We start from the raw sequence: 23,808 nt of genomic DNA on the forward strand, positions 1-23,808 counted from the left end.
TTATATTGTGTAAAATAACAGGCGTTGTTGCTTAATTCAATAAATGTACTTAATTGATTCATTTATATAATTCTTCTGTTGTCAAGTAAGTTTTTTGAAATGTGTTTTGCTGTCATTCATTATTTATTTTTTCTGTAATGAACGTCACTTTTCCAAAGACTGAAAGTTTGCATCCTAACAGTTTTATTCCGCTTTAATCCACACAGATTACAGCACTGGGTGTTGTTCAAAAAGATTAGTCCTCCTCCCCCCTTCCTCCTCCTATTGGAACTTCTCTCTCGCAGACGTAGCCGTCCCCACCCCCCCCCCCCCCCCCACACCCCCGCAACGCTTTCCCGGCCCCTGATCAATCCGCAGTTACTGTACGCGCAGAAACTTCATGGGACGGAGGTGGCTCCTCTCTCCTCGCTCCTTTCTCCACTCTCCTCTCTCCTCGCTCTTCTCTCCTCGCTCCTCTCTCCTCCCCCCTTCAGCAGCGGAGGCCCTGGACGCCCCGTTAACAGTCTGTTTCCACGGTGAGTTCCCTTGTTTTTGGTTCTGGTCCCCGGGGATGCATCCGGACCGGAGCCGCTCCGGGACTCAAGCAGCCCCGACAGGTGCGCCTCCCAAACCCGACCAAAGACCTCGTGGAAGCTGGCTGCGCGCAAAAAGGAAGGAAAACTGAGTTGTCTTTTGTTTTTTTTTGCTGATTATCAGAAGATGGATCAGAAAAGGCATGATTTGGATCTCAGTGATTAGACGGAACCCCACACGATGCTGCTTCCATTCTCCAGCTTTCTGTGTTTGTGGCTGTGCAGCGAGGCCGCAGCGAGTCCGTCCCGATGGCACCAAACAAAGACCTTCAGTCCTCATCGGGACTCCACCGGCGCTGAAAGGAGTGCGCAGAGCCGGAGATGGCGCACAGTCACCCGGGAGGACGAAGGGGGGACACTCGGTATCCGCGCGCAGTCCTCGTGGCTGGATTCTTTGAACCCGTCATCCTCTGAGCCGCTGTGGACTCGGGTACTCCTGCGCGTCGTGCGTAAAAGCGACGCGCTAAATAGAGTGCAGCGCATCCCATGGGTATCCAGGCAGGACGCTTTACGCGCGGATGTGAGCATGGCCGGGGGCGGTGGACGTCGTCCCGGCGACGCGTTCCAACACCCCCTGCAAGGACGCGCGTGTAGCCTCGGGAGAAGAGGCCGCAGGAGGAAGCGCAGCGAGCCGCCGCGCCACGCAGCCACCGCCATGGCGCAGGAACAGGAGCCCGCACCCCCCTTTGGGCTCAACAACGCCAGCGACTATGAGGAGGAGTACTCTCTGCCGGACCTTCCTGACGGCACCACACGTCCCCTGAACCCGCGCACCGGACGGAAGCAATTTAGGAACCCGTTCTACCCGCTGGGCGCGGAGGCCGCGGGCGCGTACGCGGTCGTGATCGTCGCCGCCGTCATCTTCGGGGTGGGCGTCATCGGGAACGTGTCGGTCATGTGCATCGTGTGTCACAACTACTACATGAGGAGCATCTCCAACTCGCTGCTGGCCAACCTCGCGCTCTGGGACTTCGTCATCATCTTCTTCTGCCTGCCGCTCGTGGTGTTCCGCGAGCTCACCAAGGAATGGCTGCTGGGGGACTTCTCGTGCAGGATCGTGCCCTACCTGGAGGTGAGAGGGGTCCCGGGTCCGGTCTGAGGGGGTGTCGATGCTGCTGATTGACCGGAAGTATATGTGTCACATGAGTTAGATGTTCCTGTGGTGGCAGCAGGTGTTAGGATGAAGAAAATAAGCAAATGATTTATTCATTAGAATCGACAGACAAATCAACACGTTCTATGTGAATAAAAGACTAAAATGAGCAGAAGTCATACCTGAAACACGGGGTTAAAGGTATGATGTAATAAACCCTTAAGGTAAAATGTCGAGCTGAAGGGAGGTGACAGTAAAGACCCTCGCTCATTTCCTCCAACAGACCGATCCAAACTTCATTCATGTGTCATAAAAGTACGTTTCAACGTGTTGGTTAAATCCTTTGAGAGGTTCACACTACGTAGAAATGACACAACTCACACAAACCACTCAGGAATCATCAGCCTCTTCTACCTAAATAGTTATGCAAACTTTCAGATTTCAGGATTCCTCGATTCTGAAGCATGGTTTGAGGGTCAGATTTTAATTGGGACAAACTGGTGTTTTCACACTCAGATGGTGATAGAAGAATATTCCGGTTCAGGTCTTCTTCATGTGTGAGCTTCAGACTGCAGTTTGTGTTTAAATCCGGATTTAATGTCCCCCGTGTGAAGGGTCCTTAATCTGACGACACCTGCTGATCATGTGACATCCTGCTGTCCAATCATAGTGGATCATTGAAGAGTGCCCCAGACTGAGATTAGTGAACGATGACCTCCTTCGATCAGTGGAGCAAACAGGAGGCCTGAGATTATCTGGATTCGCTTTTAGATAGACCTTTAATTCATAATAATCTAACCTCCCTTCAAATGTCAAGCAAATTATAATACATATCTTTTTAAATGTACCCCCCCCCCCCCCCCCAAAAAAAAACAGGAAATGTGAAATTTGGAAAATATCTTTCAAACAAATAAACTCTGCTACAGGTGTAGTTTGGTTAGAAGTTGCTGCTACACGCAACACCTGCACATCTGGCTCTGAAAGGTGAAGTCAAAGCTTTGTGAGTTAAAGCTGCATTCTGTGTAGTGACCAGCAGGGGGCGACTCCTCTGCTCCCATAGACGTCTATGAGGAAATGACTCTACTTCTGTGTAGTGACCAGCAGGGGGCGACTCCTCTGCTCCCATAGACGTCTATGAGGAAATGACTCTACTTCTGTGTAGTGACCAGCAGGGGGCGACTCCTCTGCTCCCATAGACGTCTATGAGGAAATGACTCTACTTCTGTGTAGTGACCAGCAGGGGGCGACTCCTCTGCTCCCATAGACGTCTATGAGGAAATGACTCTACTTCTGTGTAGTGACCAGCAGGGGGCGACTCTTCTGCTCCCATAGACGTCTATGAGGAAATGACTCTACTTCTGTGTAGTGACCAGCAGGGGGCGACTCCTCTGCTCCCATAGACGTCTATGAGGAAATGACTCTACTTCTCTCTTGATTTATTCCCTCAGTAAACATTGTAAACATGAGTTTATGGTCTCAGTCTCTAGTTTCAAGTCTTCTTCATTTAGTGAATGATGGTCCATTTAGAGTCAAACAGACCATAAAGACGGGATGCTTTCGGGCGGGGCCTAACGCTGATTAACAGAGACGTAAACGTTTGCAAAAAACCAAGATGGCGACGGGCAAAATGGCAACATCCAGTCTTTGGGAGAAAGTTGTGACGAACGGTGTCAAAGAAGAAGAAGTAGAGAAAAAACAAGTCGGCGTCGATCCATCCGCGATAGAAAAATATAGATAAATATAGAGAGGTCTTTGAGAATCTGTCCACCCTAAACTTTTCTTTAATGTTGAGTGAAAAAATTGAAATACATACTTATCTATACAGATTTAGATATATTCTGGGGGGCCTGTAAATCCTTCGAATGTGTTTAATAAGACGCTTTATGGAATTTAATCTTCTGATCCGCTGCAGCTCTTTGTTGGAGATGTTGACCTACATGACTCCGGTCTACAGACCGCATTCTTCTCTTTTTCATAATAACACATGGTTTGTGTTTGACTTCTTGGATGATGGTTAATCCACATTTATTTGAGATCAGTTGTGTTGTCTTCGTGTTTAATTGAGCGCATTTAGCCTTGTATGGTGAAGACATCTTAGTTAAAAATCCACGCAGTGTCTGCGTTGTGTTAATTTTAAATGTTAAGGAACAAAACAGTAAGAAGGCCAATCAATTGGTGTTTGTTAGATGCTGTGAGAGGGAAAGTGGTCATATATGGGAATTAAATGAGTTATTTTCTTATTCGTTCATACTAAAGGTTTGAAAGCCACTTTCTTGATTATCAGAAATTTGAGGAAACTGAGAGGAAATGAAAATAAGGATGAATGAAGAAAAGGGTTAAAGCTCAGTGGTTTTGTGATTTGAGTTTTAATTCTTCAGCTAAAAGTCTTAATCGGTTTTAATAGCAATATCTCACTGTAGAAAATGTGATCTGATCAATTTTCCTCAAACATACGACTATTTTACAAATATATTCAGACTTTATTTGCCACCGTGAGTTCAAATCTCAGATGGACTGTGGTGCTCTCCCTTCAGGTGGCGTCTCTCGGGGTCACGACCTTCACGCTTTGCGCCCTCTGCATCGACCGCTTCCGCGCCGCCACCAACGTGCAGATGTACTACGAGATGATGGAGAACTGGGCGTCCACGGCGGCCAAGCTCGCCGTCATCTGGCTGGGCGCCCTGCTGCTGGCGCTGCCCGAGCTGCTGATCCGCCAGCTGGTCACCGAGGACGGCGAGCCGCCGTGCGCGCGCTGCGTGGTCCGCATCTCCACCGACCTCCCGGACACGCTGTACGTGCTCGGCCTCACCTACGACGGCGCCCGCCTCTGGTGGTACTTCGGCTGCTACTTCTGCCTGCCGACGCTCTTCACCATCTGCAGCTCGCTCGCCACCGCGCACAAGATCCGGCGGGCCGAGCGGGCCTGCGTGCGCGGCGGCAAGAAGCAGATCCGGCTGGAGAGCCAGATGAACTGCGCCGTGGTGGCGCTGGCCATCCTCTACGGCTTCTGCATCATCCCGGAGAACATCTGCAACATCGTGGGCGCCTACATGGCGGCCGGCGTCCCCACCAGGACCCTGGACGTCCTGCAGCTGGTCAGCCAGATGTTTCTCTTCTGCAAGTCGGCGGGGACGCCGGCGCTGCTGTTCTTCCTGTGCCGGCCGTTCACCCGAGCGCTGCTGGGCTGCTGCTGCTGCTGCTGCCAGGAGTGCGGCACGCCGCGCCGCGCATCCGACGCCGACGCGCCCGCCGCCGCCGCCGACGAGAGCGGCGCCACCGAGCTGGAGCTGTCGTCGTTCGGCGCCACCCGCGTAGAGGCCTCCACCTCGTACGCCGCCGCGGGGACGCACTGTTGAGGTCAAAGATGAGCAGCGTTGTGGGCGGAGCCTCCGATGAGGAGGTTAAAAGTTGACACATCTGGCTGTCGGACGCGTTTGCTTCGTCCTTTCACCCTTTACAGAGTTTATAAAATATAAAAACACAGAGAGTTCTACAAAGCTGAGACGTGAGGCGGGGAAACAATAATTATGTGGTTCAAGATCTTTAATTAAGCCCCGTAAATTTCTGCTCCATTTAAATACAAAACACTTATTTCATCATTATTTTCATTTTCAACTACCCTCCATATTTGTTAATTTGACTCTTTTTTGCATATTTAGTTAAAGTCGGGCTGTGTTTATTTTTGACCAAAGTCCCTCGATATAGCAACAACATAGTGTAGGTTCACTATTGGTGCTTCAATTAAATATTTACATTTTTGGGGATTATCAGTCATTTGCATACAATGACTCAAGTGTAAGATACTATAATAGAGAGCGACCTGGTAACTTGGTAAAGTCACAGACCTGTAAAATAGTGTTGAAATAACCGGCGGGTTTGATGCTGTGTTTTTTTGTTTCTTCTTTTGTTTTTTAGCCACAAGTCACTGTCACTTTAATTAAACAATATTGTAAAGTAGATGTTTTCTTTAGTTGTGGGGAACATTTAGAAGGTTGAACAGGAGAAACCTGAAGCCGAGGCGTCACTTCTCGCGGTTCAGTTTCAGAACAGGAAGTAAATAGATGAATGTCATTTAACGACTTCAGTAAAGCTGCTGGTGGGATGGAAAAGAACCTGTGAAACAGTAACAATAAATAGAAAAACCCTAACTTTGCCGTCTCTTCGTCTTCGTCTGTCCACTGGACACAGCCGCCATTGTTTGTCCTGCTCAGACCCGACACAACATGTCCTCGTCCACTCAGAGTTGTCCTCTTGAGACACCGGTCCCTCCTCATTAAAGACGCAGAGCAGTCAATGCCAGAAACATCTCATGCAGATCCTTTGTTTTTCTTGTTAAAATGACAAAAGTGAAAGTTGAAATGTTTCTTTTTTCTGCTGCGTCACACTCGGCACAAACAGCCAGCTTTCCTCTCGCCATCGCTTTGTCATCGCCGCCGCGGGAGGACACAGCCGCGCCATTGTCCTCGTCCCCCACCCCCTGTTGTCGTGGCGATGGAGGGAGTCTGCCTCCCAGCTGGCAGTGAACAGCGCTACAGTACCACAGACAGCACATGGAGGCTCATTTATTCTGGAAGAAGTTGCCACTGATGGTTTCTGGTTGCAGCCGGTGCGGTCTGCCCCCCCCCCCCCCCGCCCCCCCAGGAGCTTTACAAGCTCGTCAGTGATGCACGCTACAATACGTGGATGAAGCATCTGAAAAACTGCTGTTGACAATGTTAAAGAGAAGAGAAATGATGTGTGAGTGTGTGTGTGTGCGTCCCGCCCTTGCTACATAGCGAGGCCTCTGGTTTTTACCACATCGTCAGGACATTTTTACAGTTCACTTGTTCAAAGGTCGGTTTGTGGGTAAAGCCGTCTTCATATCAGCGGTAGGGTTGGTAATCAGCTGTGAGTACATCCAATGGCCACGGGCCTAGTTAATAACATTTAGAGCCGTGGGAAACGACACGGCATCCTTTCTGTATTTTCCTTGACGTGGCCCACATTCTCCTCTAATCACCCGTTTGCCTTTGATTTGTTCTCTGGCACCAAACTGTTTGATTCTTTTGTAGACGGAGCTGGCGAACCCCGTTGCTGCTCCAGTAATTAGACCGCCCCATTTTTTCACAACAATGGGGAGACGGGTACACTGAGGCTCACTGACCTTCTCCCAAACTGCTCCCAGGGCGGTTTTCTGCGATGAGACGGACGTCCTGGGCGGATTGCAAATCGCTGCCCTCTGATTGGTGGACAGGAGTCAGGCTCCCACGGCAAATAAAGCCTGCCTAAAATAAAAAGTAACGTGCAGTATTTCCACAGAAAGCTTGCTGCCAAGAAGCCGTGATTGTATTTGTGTGCTTTCATGTGAGACAAGATTAATACCCCATGATTTTGGATGTCCAACCTGGGAGAAGACAATTGTCCCTGATGAGGAAATCCCTTCAGGAGGACGGGTTAACGCTCAGAGAGCAGAACAAAACAGGAGCACGGAAGGAATTCGACGTGATGGAGGACAATAAATCATAGACCATTCATAGACCCCCCCCCCCCCCCAACTCCGAGAGTTGTGTCGCAATCAATAAACAGAAGTTAACATGTTGGAAGTTTTGAGCAGTGACGTGCCGCCGGTGTACGTGTCTGGTAGAGACCTGTCAATCACAGTAGTCCCGCCCAAAAGCAGACCCTGCTTTGTGCTCTTCTTCTACAGTGAAGAGTTTTAATGGGGGCCGCAGTGATCTGATTCCCGCCCAACAAACCCCTCACATCCGCAGGCTGAAAACCCGTCTCGCTTCCTCAAGAGGACAAAAGGAGACACTTTAGGCCTTTTCCGAAGGACTCTGTTTGGACGGAGATGAAGCTGTTTGCGGGGGGGGGCATGCAGTACCTCTGAGTGGCTCTAAACATACTGTGATCCCTTCTTCACATAAAAGTCCTTCTCTAAATCCATCCTCCGCCTTTGATAGAACATTCATTTGTTGGGAGATAAGGGTCAAAGGTTAAAGATAATTACGAGCAGAAATGGGAATGGGGAGGTTCCCCATGCTGGGAGCATATTTCCCATCTGATTTGTGGGGAGGGGGGTAAATCTCCCCCCAGGGAGGAACCACTCACAGCCGGTGACCTAGAAATGTTGCTGCAATCACCAACAAAGGAGAGGATTTGGGACAACAACACTGCCCCCCCCCCCCTTTACACCACAGCTTCAATCTGAAGGAGCAGTGTGACCCCCCCCCCCTTAGTAACACAGTGTCTGGAAAACTATTAGCTAGACTTTATAGTTCTCTGACCACTTCCTCAGAGAGTTGGGGGGGGGGGGGGGGGGGGCAGTGAAGTAAGTTAATCAAATTAGCCAATGAACATAACTGATTTTAAAACTAATATTATTTTTAAATCTGAAACTGGTCGTACTGCCGTTTCTTTTTTTGTACTTTTACAACATAGTAGTTTTATTCAAGTTGCTCCTCTTGCACCTGATGTGCACTGCTCAGTATCTGAGCTACTTTAAGGTCCCCTCAAACCCCTCAGTGTCCATAACAAGTACATCCAAACGTTTTCAAGTCAAAGCCCGACAAGCATCCCATAATATGAAATATTCATACAGCAGACAACAGGCGGCTGTTAGTCCGAGCGACACTGGGTTCTTCTGGAGGACCAGCTGATGCCGAGCGCTCCTGAATATGGATGAGAGGACGTGAAATGGGTTGTGACATAAAATCTCACTGTCTTCTGGAATTCATTCATACGACGAAACAATGTGGGTATCAGTCCTGGAATCTGCACATTCCACCACAGAACGCCTCTTATTTTACAAAGAGCGCTCTATTTATTACACAGCTATGGGAAGACTTCTGTCCTTTTAGTTTGAGTTTGTTTATGCTAAGCTAAGCTACCGAAGCTAAGCTACCCAGCGTCTGTTCAGTCTGAGACGTGAGAATTGAAAAGTCACACAATCAACTGAGTAATGAATCTCAGTCGCTTGTTCTTTCTGATCCTTTATGACATCAGAGTTTTACATAAATTATCGGCTGCTCTTCAAACTGCTTTACTTGCATTTTGGCCAGTTTTCTTCATCAAAATGGTAGAAATATGGACAGCTTTGGTATCCACTTTTTGAAAGTAATAGTAATTAAAGATGCAGTTTACCTCTCACGCTTTGAAGGAGTCGTCCGGTTCTCAGTTTCGTTTTTTATAGATTAAGTGCCATCTTTTAAGATTCTTTGCAGGGCATCATTAGAGCTGCCGGGTTTTGCCGTCTGTGCGTTTATGGTCTGTGGTTAAAGACGGAGCTCTGAGTCCCCCTACAGGAGACAAACCTTCAGCTCAGACTAAAGTACTTTAAAGAACTTCCATTAGACACAGACATTTTAGATTATGTCACTTAATTGCTTTTTTTACACACTGCCTTAAAAAATATGTCAGTGTACTTGTCCTCATCAAAAATGGAAGGTAATGTTGCATGAAGAGGAAGAGTGGTGGGGAGGGGGAGAGGTAGACCTGGAGCCCATGGAGGAAAAGGGCCTAATTTATCCAATGAAACCATGAGGCTATTACGGAGAATGGGTCCTCCACCGCCATGCCACGTCCATACAACACAAACCACATCCTCACATTACATGACGACCAACTACATGACATTGTCACACCAGAAGACCAGACAGAGGCCGAGCAGATGAGATACGTTGTCATCTGGGACACCGATCTGCTTTGGTCCAAAACTGGTTTCAACATCACCCATCATCTCCAGTTCCATCCACCACTGAGGAGGTTTTCTCTTCATGGAGGTGGAAGGTTTGCGATCTCCAGCCCCTCATTCGAGCCATGGAGGAGACGTGCAACCAGATTGATGCAGGGTCTGTGAGAGGATGGATTCAAGAAGATTTTTCCCTCGCTGTCTGGCGAGAGGTAGCCTGCGATGTGGACCAAGTGCTGTGGTCCCATCCAGCTACAGGCCACGAGATGGTGAGATGAATTCTTCTTTCTGCATTTCATTTGCTGTATGTGTTCTTTTGTAGTGTACGTAGACATGCTTACAATGTGGAGAAATACTATATATATTTTCATTACGGTGCAGTACTGGTGTTGTGTTTGGTCGACATATTCATCTACTGTAACAAGATCTCTGACAGAATCAAGCAGGTGATATCAATAGAAAAGAATAGTTAGTGTAAAAGTGTTTTAAGTTTGTGTAACTGGTTCAAACAGAGTCCAATTTTATCAACCGTGTGGCATACAGTGACGGAAATGGGTTTTTATACTTAATTGTTCATTTTGAACGAAGTGTTTCCTTTGGCAAAAGATTTGAGATGTTCTGCTGCTTGTGTGTCTAGTTGTTTGAATCTTATTTTGTGTTTGGACAACTTCAGCCCTGTTTTCAAAATTGTGCTTAAGCAATTGGAAAAAAACGAGAAAAGACCTGAGAGTCAGATATGACTCTAAAAAGATATTCATTATCTTATTTTACAGGTCAGACATCATCAGGATCTTTTTCAGAAGGACTAAGGAATTCTGAAGATGCTTCTGTTTTATAAATGAAGTTTTCTGCAGACACATGAGGGACAGACGGAGAGGTTCACACTTGCTCACAGACGCACCGTCACAGGAAAGTTACAAATAATCACAGAAACTTTAATTTGGGTAAAGCACGTAACTAAATTTAAAATATAAAAGACGAATCCGACAAGAAAAATTCAATAATAAAAGAACAATTGTTTGTTCTCTGGTCACAGAAGCTGATTCTTTTTATTCATTATTTACCAATAAGAAAAAAAGTCATTTTTAATTCACCTCAGAAAACGAACCAGACTGAGATCCTCCACCTGAAAATGATGACAAACCGAGGAATAAGTTCTACATTCCTTTTTCCAATAATTTGTGCTAATATTCATGATCAGGATCAGGAATCAGGAAACGTTTATTGCCATAGTATGTTGTACATACATGGAAATTGTCTTGGCGGAAGGTGCATGAAGACAGTACAATAAAGACAACATATGATGTGTTTTATATACAATAATAAGAAAATAAAACATAATTTGACCCCAAGATACGGATTTAAAGAATGCTTCTTATTTGAGACTAAAGTCAGATGATGGAGTTATTATAATAAATCAGAATACATCAGATCATCATCAGTGGTTTAAAATCTGTGTGTTGGAGTCAAAACGAGACAAATCAAAGTCAAACATTTACAAAAAATAATTAAGAGGAATAAAAACATAAAGGTGAAAAATCAAACACGTACACACTGAAAAGATCAATAATATAGATTTGTTCAATTATCTATGAAAGAATCTCTTTAAACAAGTTTATTCTACTCAGTGTGATTGACAGCAGAGATGATCAGAGGAGCAGAGTTTTTACCATTATCATTTAGACCTGGACTAAAGAGTGGGTAGAGTTTCTCAGTGAAGCAGCAGCCAGTAAAGGAGTAGATCAAAGCTGTAGCATCAACGTCATAAAAGGAGACCAGACCCTCCTCATAATCCACAAACACCCCCACCTTCTCAGGCCGGGACTTCAGAGAGAGACGGACTGATGGGTCTTCAAGAGCTAAGTACTCGTTCTCATTCCTCAACCATATGGTCCAGTAATCATTCTGAGGAGACGCTGAGATGAATCCCTTCCTGTTGATGGACTTTCTCACGACTCCTAAATCCCAGTCAGTCTTCCCTTTAACCTGAACCTCGTAGTAAAATCTACCTGAAGATAAACTCTGCTTTCCTAAAGCAATAACACAACGATTAAACCTCTCTGGATTGTCTGGGAGATTCTTCTTTACATCTCCAGGTTTAACTTGTTTTCCATCATCAGACAGGATGAGGTAAGGATTTGCTGTATCAGGATCGAGTGTCACATCCACTGCAGACTGCTGGACTCTCTTCAGCTCGACCTCCAGCAGCTTCTTCATCTGGTTACTGAGCTTCTTCTCCAGCTGGTTCACAGCTCTCACCACAGTCCCCTCATATGAAGGTGGACTGACTCTGACTCCTGTCCATTCCTTGGTGGGTGGAGCAGTGTTCAGGGTCCTGAAGCTCTGGAGGAGATGGAGGTGGTCTTCAGAGCGTGAGAGCTGCTCCACCTCAGTGCTTCTCTTCTTCAGCTCAGAGATCTCCTGTTCCAGCTCTTTGATGAAGCCTTCAGCCTCTTTCTGTGTCTTTCTCTGCTTCTCTTTGATGGTGTCCATGAGCTCCACCTGGCTTCTCTCAACAGACTCCTTCAGAGCGCTGAAGACCAGGACACCTTCTGCTACCTCTCTGTCTGCTTGTTCCTCACTGAGCTTCACTAAGTGTTTGATCTCCTGAATCTTCAGTCGTCTCTTCTGGATCATCTGCTGGACTTCAGCCTCAGTCTTCCCCAGCTCGGCCTTCTTTCCTTCATATTCTTCTCTCAGAGGAACAACATCATGGTTCTTGTGGTCTAAAACAGTGCAGAACATGCAGACACACATCTGGTCGGTCTTACAGAACAGCTCCAGCAGTTTATCGTGCTTCGTACACATCCTGGCTTCCAGCTTCTCCACAGGGTCCATCAGCTGATGTCTCTTCAGACCTGACATAGTCAGATGAGGCTCCAGGTGAGCTTCACAGTAGGAGGCCAGACACACCAGGCAGGACTTGAGGGCCTTCACTTTGGTTCCAGTGCAGACGTCACAGGGAACTTCTCCTGTTTGGGCAGCTTGTTGCTCTGAGCTGCTGCTGCTGGCTTTCTGTTGAGCTGACAGTCTGAACTGAGCAGCCATCTCAGAGATGAACGTGTTGACCTGCAGCTCAGGTCTGGTGGAGAAGAGCTTTTTACAGTTGGGACAGTTAGGCGGGACATTAACGTCCCAGTGGTCAGTGATGCAGGCTTTACAGAAGTTGTGTCCACATGGTGTGGTGACTGGATGAGTGAAGACATCCAGACAGATGGAGCACAGGAACTGATCTTCAGTCAGCAGACAGCTGGCAGCAGACATATCGACGCTCTGAGGACAAGTTTGGACAAACAACAATGTTGATTATTTGTTTAAAATAATAAAACGATGGTTCACAATCAACAAGTATTCCTCTTAACGACTGCGTCTATGAGGCTGAAGATGAACTGGTTTGCTACGTTAGCATCTTTAGCTCTGAGGTCCAGTAGCTGCTCCAGAACCTCATGGGTCAATGAGAGTCCGACTCTGGTTACCATAGCAACCACATTACTGCCGTCCGTAACGTCATGAAGACGCCCCTCAGGTATTATGTCCTTGTGGTGGCACTTGTGGACACGGACAGGTTTTAATGGTCACTAAACTAAAACAATATGCTCTTTGTTCTACATGTTTAATCTCAGTCATCAAACTGGATGAAACTGACAGCACAGCAGTGAATTCATGTATAACTTTTTATTGCCTCTACAGGTGTTTGACCTCCTCCAGGTGCACAGATCTAGTGGCGTGTGGTAGATGATGGTCCTGTAATACATGGAGTTTCACAGACTTTGGTTCTCTGTGGTTTAACATCATTTGTAAGGCGACCTCTGGCTGATCGCTGCCTGCTGTCACTTCTACCACTGCTGGGTTTGGGAACGAGCTGCTGTTTATTCATCAGGGAACATTAAAGAGAGCTCACTGATAACAGAGCAATGGTTCATTAGTCTAATGGCTGGATGGCATCATTTAATCAGTATAGAATCAAATATGTATATTTCATATTATTTAAAAGTGGGCTTTTACATGAAATAGTAGAATTAACACATTTGTGATTTACTGTTATATACGTGGGAGGTATTTGACTTTATTATTTGTTTCAAAGCAGCATCTGAGGGACCAGAGCAGGGCCGGGTCTAGACAGGCATGTATAAGGGGGCAGCCACAAATCTTGAGGTGGCATTGTGCTCCAGCACCTTTTACCATGTCTAATTGACAATTTAGTTTGAGGGGGCACAACATTTATTTTAGGGGGCCAGGCCCCTCATGCCCCTGCCTAGACCCGGCCCTGGACCAGAGCAAAATAAAAAGTTCCTGAGTGGAACTTCCTGTCTGGGTGGAGCTGAGGTCTTAATTCCAACCAGGAAACCGGTGTGTGAGTTAGCTTAAGCTAACGCTAGCTGTGACTGTGTTCCGTCTCACTTTAACTATCCAGAGTTCAGTCTCTGTGGTTTGGTTTGTCTGATGTTTTATCTAAAGGACACATTTCTACGGCTTAATGTTCTTTATGTGATAAAAGCAGACGTCCAACAGTCAGATTGTGGTGTGAACTAAACGTGGAGCAGATGTTTAGTTCATGTATCTAGTCTTTGTAGAGCAGCGTACTCACCAGAGTTTGTCACAGATCCTGTTTTGTTGTTGATGAGAAGCTGCTGGATTCAGTTGTTTCTTTGGAGAGAAACAGAGAGGCTCGTCTGGACTAAAGCTCTACTTCACTCACAACTACTTTACTTTCACTTCAATGTTGCCTTTGAGTCCTCCTCCTCTCAGGGAGGGAGGAGGAAGTACTCACATCCTCCTCTGAAGGAGAAGAACTTGTATCATAAGATTGAAATATTTCACCACAACATAAAAATTACTTTTATATCTGATGTTTCTAGATTAATATTCCTGCTGCATTAATGTGTATCTATATTTTAACTCCTTGTGTACAGATTGTGAGATTGTTGTCACTTCAAACACATGAAATGATGGAGAGTTGAGAGCAAAGTGCACAAGGACAGCAGGAAGAATCACATGTTCAACATGTTCAACCTCCAAGTATTAAAAAAAAAATACAAGTAAACAACGGTTTCCAAAATACAGACACAGATTTCTCATTAACAAACTTTTAATCGTGATTTATCGGCACTTAAAGACAGCCATGAAACAAAGACGAATACGAATCGACACACATAGAGACACACTGAAACCAAAAGAATGTTTGTTTTCAGGAATTAATTTATTATTATTTATTACAGCTCTGGGTTAATCTAAAATTAATCAGTATTTAAATGATGTGGGAAAGAAACATTAAACAATGCTGACTAAAATGTAAAATTGTCTTACTTAATGTCTGCCCTTGTTTAAAACAAACAGAATCACCGATGTAATGGAGACGAGCCCATCATCTCATTAAAGTAATGAAATGTGTGGCTTGGGGGGGGGGGGCGCTCATGGAAATGGTTTCCCGTTTAAACCCAGATGCGCATGATTTTGGTCGGCTGGGACAGTTTGGGGGAGCAGCCCCGCCCCGCGTAGCACTGACAGGTGAAGTTCCCGGCCCAGACCTCCAGGTCGGCGGCGGACGGGAGACCGATGGCCACGAACTTCCCGTGGGCTCGCAGGATGCTGAAGTGGGCGGGATTCAGGTGCAGGTAGTGGGCGGAGTCGTAGTTCTTCCTCACGCAGCGGCCCCTCCCCTGGCACATGACCTGGCTGCAGAGCATGGCGGCCGCCGTCACGTTGGCGACGTACGGGTTGAAGGTGGACGTCAGGTACTCGGACAGCGACTCGCAGGCGGCCTGAAGAGACGGGAGGAGACTCAGCTCGGTCGGGTACCAGTTTGTTGTGTGTGTGTGTGTGTAAAAGTGTGCATCAACTTCCATCCATCCAGCAGAAAGTGTTTTCACCACAAAGAGCCGACCTGCAGGTGGAGCTACAGAGCACGTTGCATTGAAATGGTTCTCTGTGGAAGCCGAATGTCATGACATGAATCCAGTCTACAAGCGAAACTACACATCAAACCGCTGTAACAGCCCCGTCACGCAGAACGAATGCGCAGACAGAATACAACAGACAGAAAAGCGTTTTAGTTTGTTTTTTCCCATCTGTTAGTTGAGATAACAAACACTGCAGTGTCACAGCTGTCAGTTCCTCCTGAAACAGGAAACAAAGGCAGGTTAAGTATTTGCTGAGTAAGGCCTGGTCATTCGTATTTCCCCTTTTGGACCTGCAAAGAGTTTACAGAATGTTCTCATAGCCTGAGTCTCTAAAGGGGAGAAAAAGAGCGTTTTGGTACTTATGACCAGGTGTGTTTACCTTGTTGTCGTAGTCTTTGGTTCCTCCCCACATCACGACCCCTGAAGCTCCCAGAGCTGCAGACTCTCCCACGGTGCTCACCAGGTCCGTCTGAAAGAGCATTAAATCACACAGCAGTTCAGAAAGCTTTGTATTGACTGACTTGCATCTATGTGAACCCGAAATGGCAGTAAACGTTAAAGAAAAGAAGCCCCCGGATTCCACGAGAATCCAAACTTGTTTGAGACCGAACCTGACTTGTTTATGGATGAAGGTAGTATAGATGGTCAGGATTAAAATGAGACAGATTCATAACCAGTTAAAAGACTTTCAACTTGACCTTTGTCCACCAGGGGACTGCCCATTTCAACACATGATGAAGGTTCCTAGTGGTAACTCTCCGCTCGCTTCACCTGGGTCAGTGCGTTCTGGTTCTGGTCCCGGTACAGCGTCCTGGCGTAGACGTAGACCGGCATGGTGTATGGGCGTTTAGGCAGCGCGGCCACCCTTAGCGCCTCCTGGACCCGGTTGCGGACGAACAGCGCGGCCTTGGGGGAGTTCCTCATCTCCTGCCGCAGGTAGACGGAGGGGAAAAGGGCGGTGCTGCGCTCCCACAGCCAAAGCATCTGGTTGTTCTGCTTCTGGGTCTTGGCGGAGCACTTCCCGGTGTAGTCGGGTTTCTTCCAGCCGTAGTTGTAGCAGTCGGGGAAGAGGTAGAAGCCCCATCGGCGGCTCGGACGCTCGCCGATCCCGAGGCTGATGGTCTTCTCCATGAAGCGCTGCCCGGCGCGTTCAAACTGGATTTTAGCCAGCGCGGAAACTCTCTTGGACGACAAAAAAGGGGCCACCCGCATGGCGTGAGCGATGGACAGCTTCTTATAGATTCGTTTTGACGCCCAGTTCTGATCCCACAGGGGGCGCCAGGACTCCCAGTCGATGACAGCGAGCCCAGGCGAGGAATCCTGGGCGATGTAGTGGTTGATTTGACTCTGGGCCTTGGACAGATGCTCGTCAAGGTTTCCAATTTGGGGGATGCCGCCTCTGTAGATCTTGTGTTTGGCGACGTCGACTTTGGGGTAGAGACCCAGGCGGTCCTCGTAGAAGATGGTGAGGAACTGACGGGGCACGGCGGCCGGCGTAGTCACGGCCTGGAAGGCCGAGGTGTCCAGCGGGATGTTGAGCCGGCGGCACTGGTCGACGGGGGCGTTCCAGATGGCCACGAAGGGGTGGTCGTGGATCAGTGGCGGCTCCGCGAGCGGCAGAGCGAGGCCCGTGGCGACCGATCCGATGAGACAGAGGGTGAGGCGGCACAACAAGGACGAAGAGGCCATCGTGGCGGCTGTGGACGGATGGAAGAAAGGCAACAGATGAGGTTGAGTCGTAACGTGTCGGACTGTTTGGGGACTCGTGCATCAGGTTGTGGGAGCCAATGTGGTCTCTACGTGTTTATGTCATGCTCATGTGTGTTTATGACATGTTTAGGTCTATGAACGGTCTATAGACGGTGCTAAACGAGGGGCTACAGTCATTCTGACGTCTCCAATCGGTTTGTCGGCTGATGGTTAGAAGCCTCGAGTTGAGTTGCGACTGTCGGCATCTTGTTTTTTATCGCAGCCGGTGAACAGGAAGTCTCTGCTAATGTACCTCTATAAGTTTATGTGCCGTTGATTTAGTTGACCGAGTACAGCTGGTTTGTTGAGAAAATATAATTTGTTCTGGATTGGATTGTTTTAGTTTTTTCTTGTTTTGGTTAGATTGTTTGTTTCTTAGAGAAAAATTAATAGGAATTATTTATTGTCAGGTCTCTTATAAATAAAGTAACACGCCTCAAGAAACGTCTTGATTAATAAACATAATACTTGATAAGAATATTTTATATATTATCCAAACAATCCAAATGAAGAAAACCATTTTAACATTTTCAATTGAACCGATTCTTTTGAAAATGAAAATGAAATCAATCGAATATTCAAATTTTGCTACAAAATGAGCTGTATTTATATATCTCTTATATCTCTATATATACACACAATGTTTCATAAGCTGCCATGGGTTCCTACCTGCTTCTCTTCTGAAGGATGGACGTGTCTGAACTTCGTGGCGTGTTTTTGCTGCTTCACGTGTCGAAGGAAGCGGTTTCTTCCCTGCGATCGATCGCTATCTGACCGCCGCCCTGACGCAGGCCGCTGGGGGTTTCGGGGGGGTCGGGGCCTTGATCAGGAGCTAAATGACACTATTTGTTGTATTAAACCTGTTTCATTCGATCAGAGTGTTATTTACAGGCACTACTCGAGGTAGCAGATGAATATTCATGAACTTGTGAGAAACAGTCAAAGATAAACATCTGAAGTGTAAACACGTCGACGGAGGGCGGAGCTTATGAGCACTTCCTGTCCAGTTATTACTTCATTCTATTAAAGGGTTGAACGAGTCTTGTAAAATGTAAAATGATATTCAAATAGATATTTTATTGGCATCAGATATGAATTTACTTTTTAATGAAGTGTTCCTGAGCCTTAAAGAATATTGTGTAATAAATGATTTAGGATAGTTTAAAACGAGATGATTTCTCATCGTTGCAGGATCTTAAAGACCCGGATATTTCTTTGGTTTTATATTCATGGTTTGCAGGTCTGTTAATTGATCACATTATTGACTGTTGGGACCGTTGAAATGTGGTTGAATTGATTCCACTGATCACTCTTTAGTTCACTTTTGATCTGGTGCTTCTCTGGCTGAATCTAAAAAAAGTTTAATTTGTCAAACCAAATATCACATCTACGTCGTATTATTTAAAATAGATTTAAAAACCTTCAAGAACAAACGATATGTGACTTTAGTCTTCAGCAGTTTCTGCATTTGACAAGTTTTCCTGAGATGAAACACAAAATGTTCTTAACATGTGGTATTTTTTCTTGAGTCATCGGGAGAAACGTCTTCCTCTCAGTGGGCCGTATTTGTGTAATCTCTTTTGATATTTCCTCATTTGTTCATTCACATGAGAAGAAACCTCTTCAAGGTTTATTTGAGTTATAATAGAATTACTGCATTGTAATTATTGTATTTCATGAAGAAGAAGAAGTTATTGCGAGGGTAAAATACTAAAATGTGCCGCTGGCATGTTGCAAGTTTTTTCTGATTATCTAATTATATTATTATTAATAACATCATCTCTTCAAATGCACAGAATACAAATAGAACACAGACGTACTGAAGTAAAGTCTTTATTTGCAGTGCATTTACATTCATGTGCTCATAACCCTCGTTGCCTTTTAGCTTCACAATCTTCAGAAGAAAGAACGTGTAGTGCAGAAACTTCCCCAGAGAGCTTTGAACGTACTGAATCGGGGTCGAAGTTACAGAAACCCAACTAGTCTGAATAAACAAGTGTCCTTGATGGTACGTTAGAACATGACTTTTGGTTACATAAGGGACATGAACAGAGTCCTGCTGGGTGGGAGTCCTGCTCTAATAGTCGACCCACACAAGGGCTCAGAAGTCAAAAGAAAGATCCTCTTCTACGGTTAACCTTTGGCAAAGTTTAGGTCATTAGAAGTGAAAAAGGTCAGAGAAAGATCGACGTTGTGGTAAAAGGAAACTGTTAATAATCAAACAGACACAAACACTCAACTTAATTTAAGGTGAAATAACCCTCCACAACTGCTTGTCCTCTATATACTGGAGTTCCTCAGGGCTCCGTCCTTGGTCCCCTCCTCTTCTCCTTTTCTACACCAACTCTCTCGGCTTCGTCATTCGCTCGCATGATTTCTCCTGTTCTGTTTTCATTTCTAACATTAACCGCATGTTTTCTGGTCTCTTTTGTATCAAACGATTATCCCCAAATACCTTTTTAACCTTCATTCAGTCAGCATCAGTCATCTCTCTCTAAGCCTTTGCACCAGATGATCCTTCTTATGTCCACGAGCCTCCGAGTCACATTCAGCTGCTGTTTGTGCGTCTTTTACGTCCTCCTCAGTGTGTGTGTCGTACCTTCGGTACTGTGCATCAGAACTAAGCGGTCCGCGGGTTTGGTTCCTCCGGGCTGACACGTGGTGACATTCATCTCCTGTGAGGTAAAACAAACGTCTACACACATCCATGTGGACGAGGACACAGGTTGTGTGACAAGTCGATGACATTCTACAAAATGCGCTCCACTTGTGCAGAACAGACTCGTTTTTAAGAGAGTTTAATAATATTAGAGCAGTACACACTTCACGTGTGATGTCAAGTGGGCGATCGCCTTCCTTCTTCCCAAAGAAAAACTTTGGGAAGAAAGCGGTCGTGGCTTCAAATGCAACGATTGAGGGCGGCGGCCCCCCTCCGAGAAAGTCCTGCGTCGGTTTGTTCAACTCGTCCGTTACAAACGTCTCTCCTTTCTTACGGAACTTGAAGGAATGGCGCCTCTGACCACCTGGCCGAGGAAGGGTAACAGGCGAGTTGGGAGTGAAAACGAGAGGAAGTAAATCACCCAGCTGGTGACATCGTTTTTGTATTTGAATCACTGAACAAGCAGATTTTGGGCCTAACGGGGGACACCCTCCGTCAGGGAGGGGTTGAAAGGGAACACCTGTCCCTGTCAGAGACGCGTGGACAGGCCCAGCAGGAGCATCAGCAGCGTCAGGGGGACGCTGCAGCCGGTGGACGGCGCCTCGCCCTCCCCCGCCTCCCACCGCTCGCCCTGCTCGTCCTCCCACTCCGTCCTCCGCCGGTCCTGCTCGTCCTCGCCTCCCTCCCCCCCGCGCGGCCCGTCGTCCTCCCCCACTTCGTTGAGGCTGTCGCAGCGCTCGCCCTCGTGGCCCTCGTAGCAGTGGCAGCGGAACCTCTGGGCCAGCAGCCGCTGCTCGCGCTGCGAGTGCCACCCGGCGACAGCGAAGTCCCCGTCGCCGGCGGGCCGGATGCGGTAGCTGTCGGTGCTCAGGTGGAGGTAGTGGCGGGAGAGCGGGTCCCGGCGGACGCAGCGCCCGTTTCCCCGGCACAGGAAGTCGCTGCAGAACTCGGCGGCCCGCGTCACGTTGGTGATGTACTGGCCCAGGCGGCGGCTCAGGAAGGCTTTCACCTTGGTGCAGTTGTGCTGCGGAGACAAAGAGGCACAAGGTCGGTGATCTCGGCCGTCGCCATGCCGACCGTCGCCATCCTGCATGACGACGGTCGCCATATTGTGTTTTTTTTCAGAACCGATAAATATCATTTGCATATTTGAATGTGAAGTCGAGGCGCCATATATCAGTCAATCACAGTAGCCCCGCCCTAAAGCATTGAAGGAAAATGACTCTACTTCTTTCTTGATTTATCCCCTCAGTAAACATTATAAACATGAGTTTATGGTCTCAGTCTCTACTAATTGACCATAAAGCATGTGACGCTTTAGGGCGGGGCTTAATGTGAGGCTTCAAAATGCCCGTCAACCAACAAATGGAGGACGTGATCTCTGTGTCGCAATGGAGACAGCCAGCTGACGGAGGGTAGGGTGGAGTTCAGTAGAAGGGACACCCACCCTGGACGAGGTCAGGTTGAGGTCGCCCCAGATGACGAAGCCGGCCGCTCCCAGAGCAGCGCTCTCCCCGATGGTGTAGATCAGGTCTTTCTGCAGGAGACACACGTCACGTCATAGACCCATGACATCATCTCACACATGCTTACACTCCACCATGAACAGACCATTAACCACCAACTTCACCACTTCATCACTACATTGAAAGGAGCATTTATTATATAAACCAAACATTAAAGAAGAAGTAGAAGAATAAGATGAAATATGTAAATCTGTCAAGTTATACAAACATATAGGAACCAAAAATCACAATCTAGTTTGGAAAAAATATTTCTTATCATACTCTACATACATATTAATAATCTGTTGAAAAGAACGTACTAATGAATGTATTGTTAGTGATGAAGCAGCTGAGCTATTGGTGGAGGTGTTGATGGAGCATCAGATCTCCACCAGAGGGCAGTGATCCATCAGACTCTGTCTCTAGAACTCGTGGCGTGAAGAATGAGTTCATAACTTTTGATAATACATATTCTTTGATGTGGCAGTTCTACGTCATGAGTACTTTGCACTGCTGTACTTTTACTAAAGGTATGTGTACCAGCAAGTATATTTACTTCACATTGTTCAATATCAGAAGAAGAACTGGCATATAATACAAAATGAAACAAATGACAATAATTAAATCAGTAAGTCTTCATTAAGTTGTACAGTTTAGCTGCTTTTTCTTTGTACATCCTCCTTAATGATTGAATGAATTATGAAGTAACTTCATGGGGTCTCACATTATTCTGTGTGAGTAGTTAACAGATGTTCAGATGTAGGCTCATGGCTTACAGCTGTGTGTGTGCATACACATCATCTCACCATGGTGAGGAAGGCCATGGCCTCGTCTCGGTAGCCCAGCCTCAGGTACACGTAGGTGGGCAGCTCGTACTCCCTGGAGGTCAGCGAGGCGATGCGGAGCGACTCGCGGATCCGGTGCTGGGAGAAGCGCAGGTTCCCCGCGCTGTTGGTGTGAGTCTTCCTGAAGGCCACGGAGGGGAAGAGCGCCGTGCTGCTGTTCCACAGCCAGCGCAGCTCGTCGTTCCTCTGCCCCTCCACCGGGGGGCAGAAGCCCGTGTAGTTCTGCTCGTGCAGCTTGTAGTTGTGGCAGTCCGGGTAGAGGTAGAACCCCCAGAGCCCGTTGGGGCGAAGGCGCGTCCCCAGCTGGATGGTCCTCTGCATGAACGCCTTGGCGCTCTTCTCGAACCGCCGCCGCGCCAGCTCCTCCACCTGCGCCGCCGTCACGTTGACGTAGGCCCTGGCGGTCAGCTCCTTGGACTTGCACCGGTAGATGTCCTTCTTGTCCCAGTTACGGAACCACTGGGGGCGCCAGAACTCCCAGTCGATCACGGCCAGGCCGCGGAAGTCCTCCGAGGGGATGAAGTGCTTGATGTCCTGGTAGGCCTTGAACAGGTGCAGGTCCAGGCTGCTGTTCTGCGGCAGGCCGCCGTGCACGGCGGCGCCCTGCGGCGTGTAGTGCGGGTAGTAGCCCAGCCGGTTGGCGTAGAAGATGGTGACGTTCTGGCCCGTCCAGTTGGCGCGCGGGCTGCCGTGGATGTGGAAGAGGCGGTGGGCGTTGGTGGTGACGTTGTACTTGATGGTGCACATGTCCAGGGGGGCGTTCCAGGCGGCGATGAATGGCTTCCGGCCAATCAGAGGCAGCTTGGCGGGTTTCTGACCGAAGGCGGCGTGGAAGAGCAGGAGCAGCCAGGAGCAGGTGAGGGCGACGGGGACGACGTGGTGGGAGGAGGAGGCCCCGCCCACCGGCACCACATGCATCCTGGGGTTCAGGAGGAGCAGCCGTCAATCATCCTGAAGACAGAATAAACTCATGTTTACTGAGAGAAGTTCATCTGACCATCGCTCAAAATGTTCCCATTTATTTCCCTGTGATTGTGGAAACATCACGCTGACCGACATCCTGCAGAAGTTAAATCCTTCTTTTTACTATCCATCTTATTTCATGATGGATTTGAATCTTTCCTCTGACGTTTACAGATTACATCAAAGGATGAAAAAGATTTCTTTTAGTGTTGCTGCTGCTAACAGGGCCGGGCTTCCATCCCTCAGGGACTACAAATACTATTCTACTGTCACAGCCTCTGAGGGGGAGTGGTGCTCATTGCCGTATTTCCTGCTTTCAATATGATTTAAGACACAGCTTCTCTCGCTACGTCTCGGAGCCTCGCTGAGTTTGACCCAGATGTCTTTTGTTCTTCAACGACCGGCTGCTCAGGAACTCCAGTTCACCTTTTGACCTTCGGTGCTCTCGTCCTTCTCTGGGCCCACTGGCGTTGAGATGCCAAACTTTGACTCTCAGTTTAAATGGTAATCGAGCTGTTTGGTTTTGAGTTGCCTAGCAACGGATTCCTCTCAACTCAACGCTGTTTGAGTGAAGATCCTTGATTCAGTCTCAGCTGGTCTTCGGCTCGTCATCACTTCTTGAAACGTAGCACAAGTTTATCTGAGTCGTGTTTCGGGTTGGAATCAAAGCCCTTTTCTCTCTTTTTGTTCTGTGTTTCTGCCACTTTTCCTCCCTGCGGGGTGGAAATAATTTGCCTGGCCGCTCTCGGGGGAAGCGGATGGATTCTCAAAGCTCGTTGCAGAGTTTGAAGATGTGGACGAGGTCTCTCAGTTTGAGCTGAAACCACTTTCAGAGCTTCAGACAGTTCTGCTC

General features: G+C 47.4%; 4 protein-coding genes across 5 annotated transcripts in view; 1 reads left to right on the forward strand and 3 right to left on the reverse strand.

The window, feature by feature from the left end:
• Nucleotides 1–347: 347 nt before the first annotated feature.
• gpr37a (G protein-coupled receptor 37a) lies at nt 348–6,145 on the forward strand. The gene is made up of 2 exons (XM_037452625.2): nt 348–1,644; nt 4,200–6,145. The coding sequence occupies exons 1-2, from the start codon at nt 754–756 to the stop codon at nt 5,019–5,021; spliced, it is 1,713 nt and encodes a 570-aa protein (XP_037308522.2). The 5' UTR covers nt 348–753; the 3' UTR covers nt 5,022–6,145.
• Nucleotides 6,146–10,544: 4,399 nt separating this feature from the next.
• On the reverse strand, nt 10,545–14,055 carry LOC119195469 (zinc-binding protein A33-like). Its single transcript, XM_062563170.1, has 2 exons — nt 13,923–14,055; nt 10,545–12,607 (listed from the first exon to the last, which is right to left on the reverse strand). Exon 2 carries the CDS (start codon nt 12,596–12,598, stop codon nt 10,955–10,957), a length of 1,644 nt encoding a protein of 547 aa, XP_062419154.1. The 5' UTR covers nt 12,599–12,607; nt 13,923–14,055; the 3' UTR covers nt 10,545–10,954.
• A 439-nt stretch (nt 14,056–14,494) lies between these two features.
• On the reverse strand, nt 14,495–17,745 carry spam1 (sperm adhesion molecule 1). The gene is made up of 4 exons (XM_037450421.2): nt 17,653–17,745; nt 16,006–16,931; nt 15,614–15,703; nt 14,495–15,096 (listed from the first exon to the last, which is right to left on the reverse strand). Exons 2-4 carry the CDS (start codon nt 16,921–16,923, stop codon nt 14,767–14,769), a joined length of 1,338 nt encoding a protein of 445 aa, XP_037306318.2. The 5' UTR covers nt 16,924–16,931; nt 17,653–17,745; the 3' UTR covers nt 14,495–14,766.
• A 1,073-nt stretch (nt 17,746–18,818) lies between these two features.
• Nucleotides 18,819–23,808, reverse strand: part of hyal4 (hyaluronidase 4) — a 7,085-nt gene continuing 2,095 nt past the window's right edge. For both annotated transcript variants that reach the window (XM_037450419.2, XM_037450418.2), the window contains exons 2-4: nt 21,954–22,943; nt 21,090–21,179; nt 18,819–20,666 (exon numbers count right to left, since the gene is read on the reverse strand). In XM_037450419.2, coding sequence (XP_037306316.2) covers nt 20,172–20,666; nt 21,090–21,179; nt 21,954–22,910 — 1,542 coding nt within the window. In that variant the 5' untranslated portion in view covers nt 22,911–22,943 and the 3' untranslated portion in view covers nt 18,819–20,171. The remainder of the gene's footprint in view (nt 20,667–21,089; nt 21,180–21,953; nt 22,944–23,808) is intronic.

The sequence above is a fragment of the Pungitius pungitius genome, chromosome 6, assembly GCF_949316345.1.
Source record: "Pungitius pungitius chromosome 6, fPunPun2.1, whole genome shotgun sequence".
Taxonomy (NCBI): domain Eukaryota; kingdom Metazoa; phylum Chordata; class Actinopteri; order Perciformes; family Gasterosteidae; genus Pungitius; species Pungitius pungitius.

Coding starts and splice junctions, on each gene's coding strand:
- gpr37a (XM_037452625.2), top strand. CDS start 754: ATGCTGCTTCCATTCTCCAGCTTTCTGTGTTTGTGGCTGTGCAGCGAG. Junction 1,645..4,199: donor GGATCGTGCCCTACCTGGAG/GTGAGAGGGGTC, acceptor CTCTCCCTTCAG/GTGGCGTCTCTCGGGGTCAC.
- LOC119195469 (XM_062563170.1), bottom strand. CDS start 12,598: ATGTCTGCTGCCAGCTGTCTGCTGACTGAAGATCAGTTCCTGTGCTCC.
- spam1 (XM_037450421.2), bottom strand. CDS start 16,923: ATGGCCTCTTCGTCCTTGTTGTGCCGCCTCACCCTCTGTCTCATCGGA. Junction 15,704..16,005: donor ACCAGAACGCACTGACCCAG/GTGAAGCGAGCG, acceptor ATGCTCTTTCAG/ACGGACCTGGTGAGCACCGT. Junction 15,097..15,613: donor CCAAAGACTACGACAACAAG/GTAAACACACCT, acceptor CCGTCTCTTCAG/GCCGCCTGCGAGTCGCTGTC.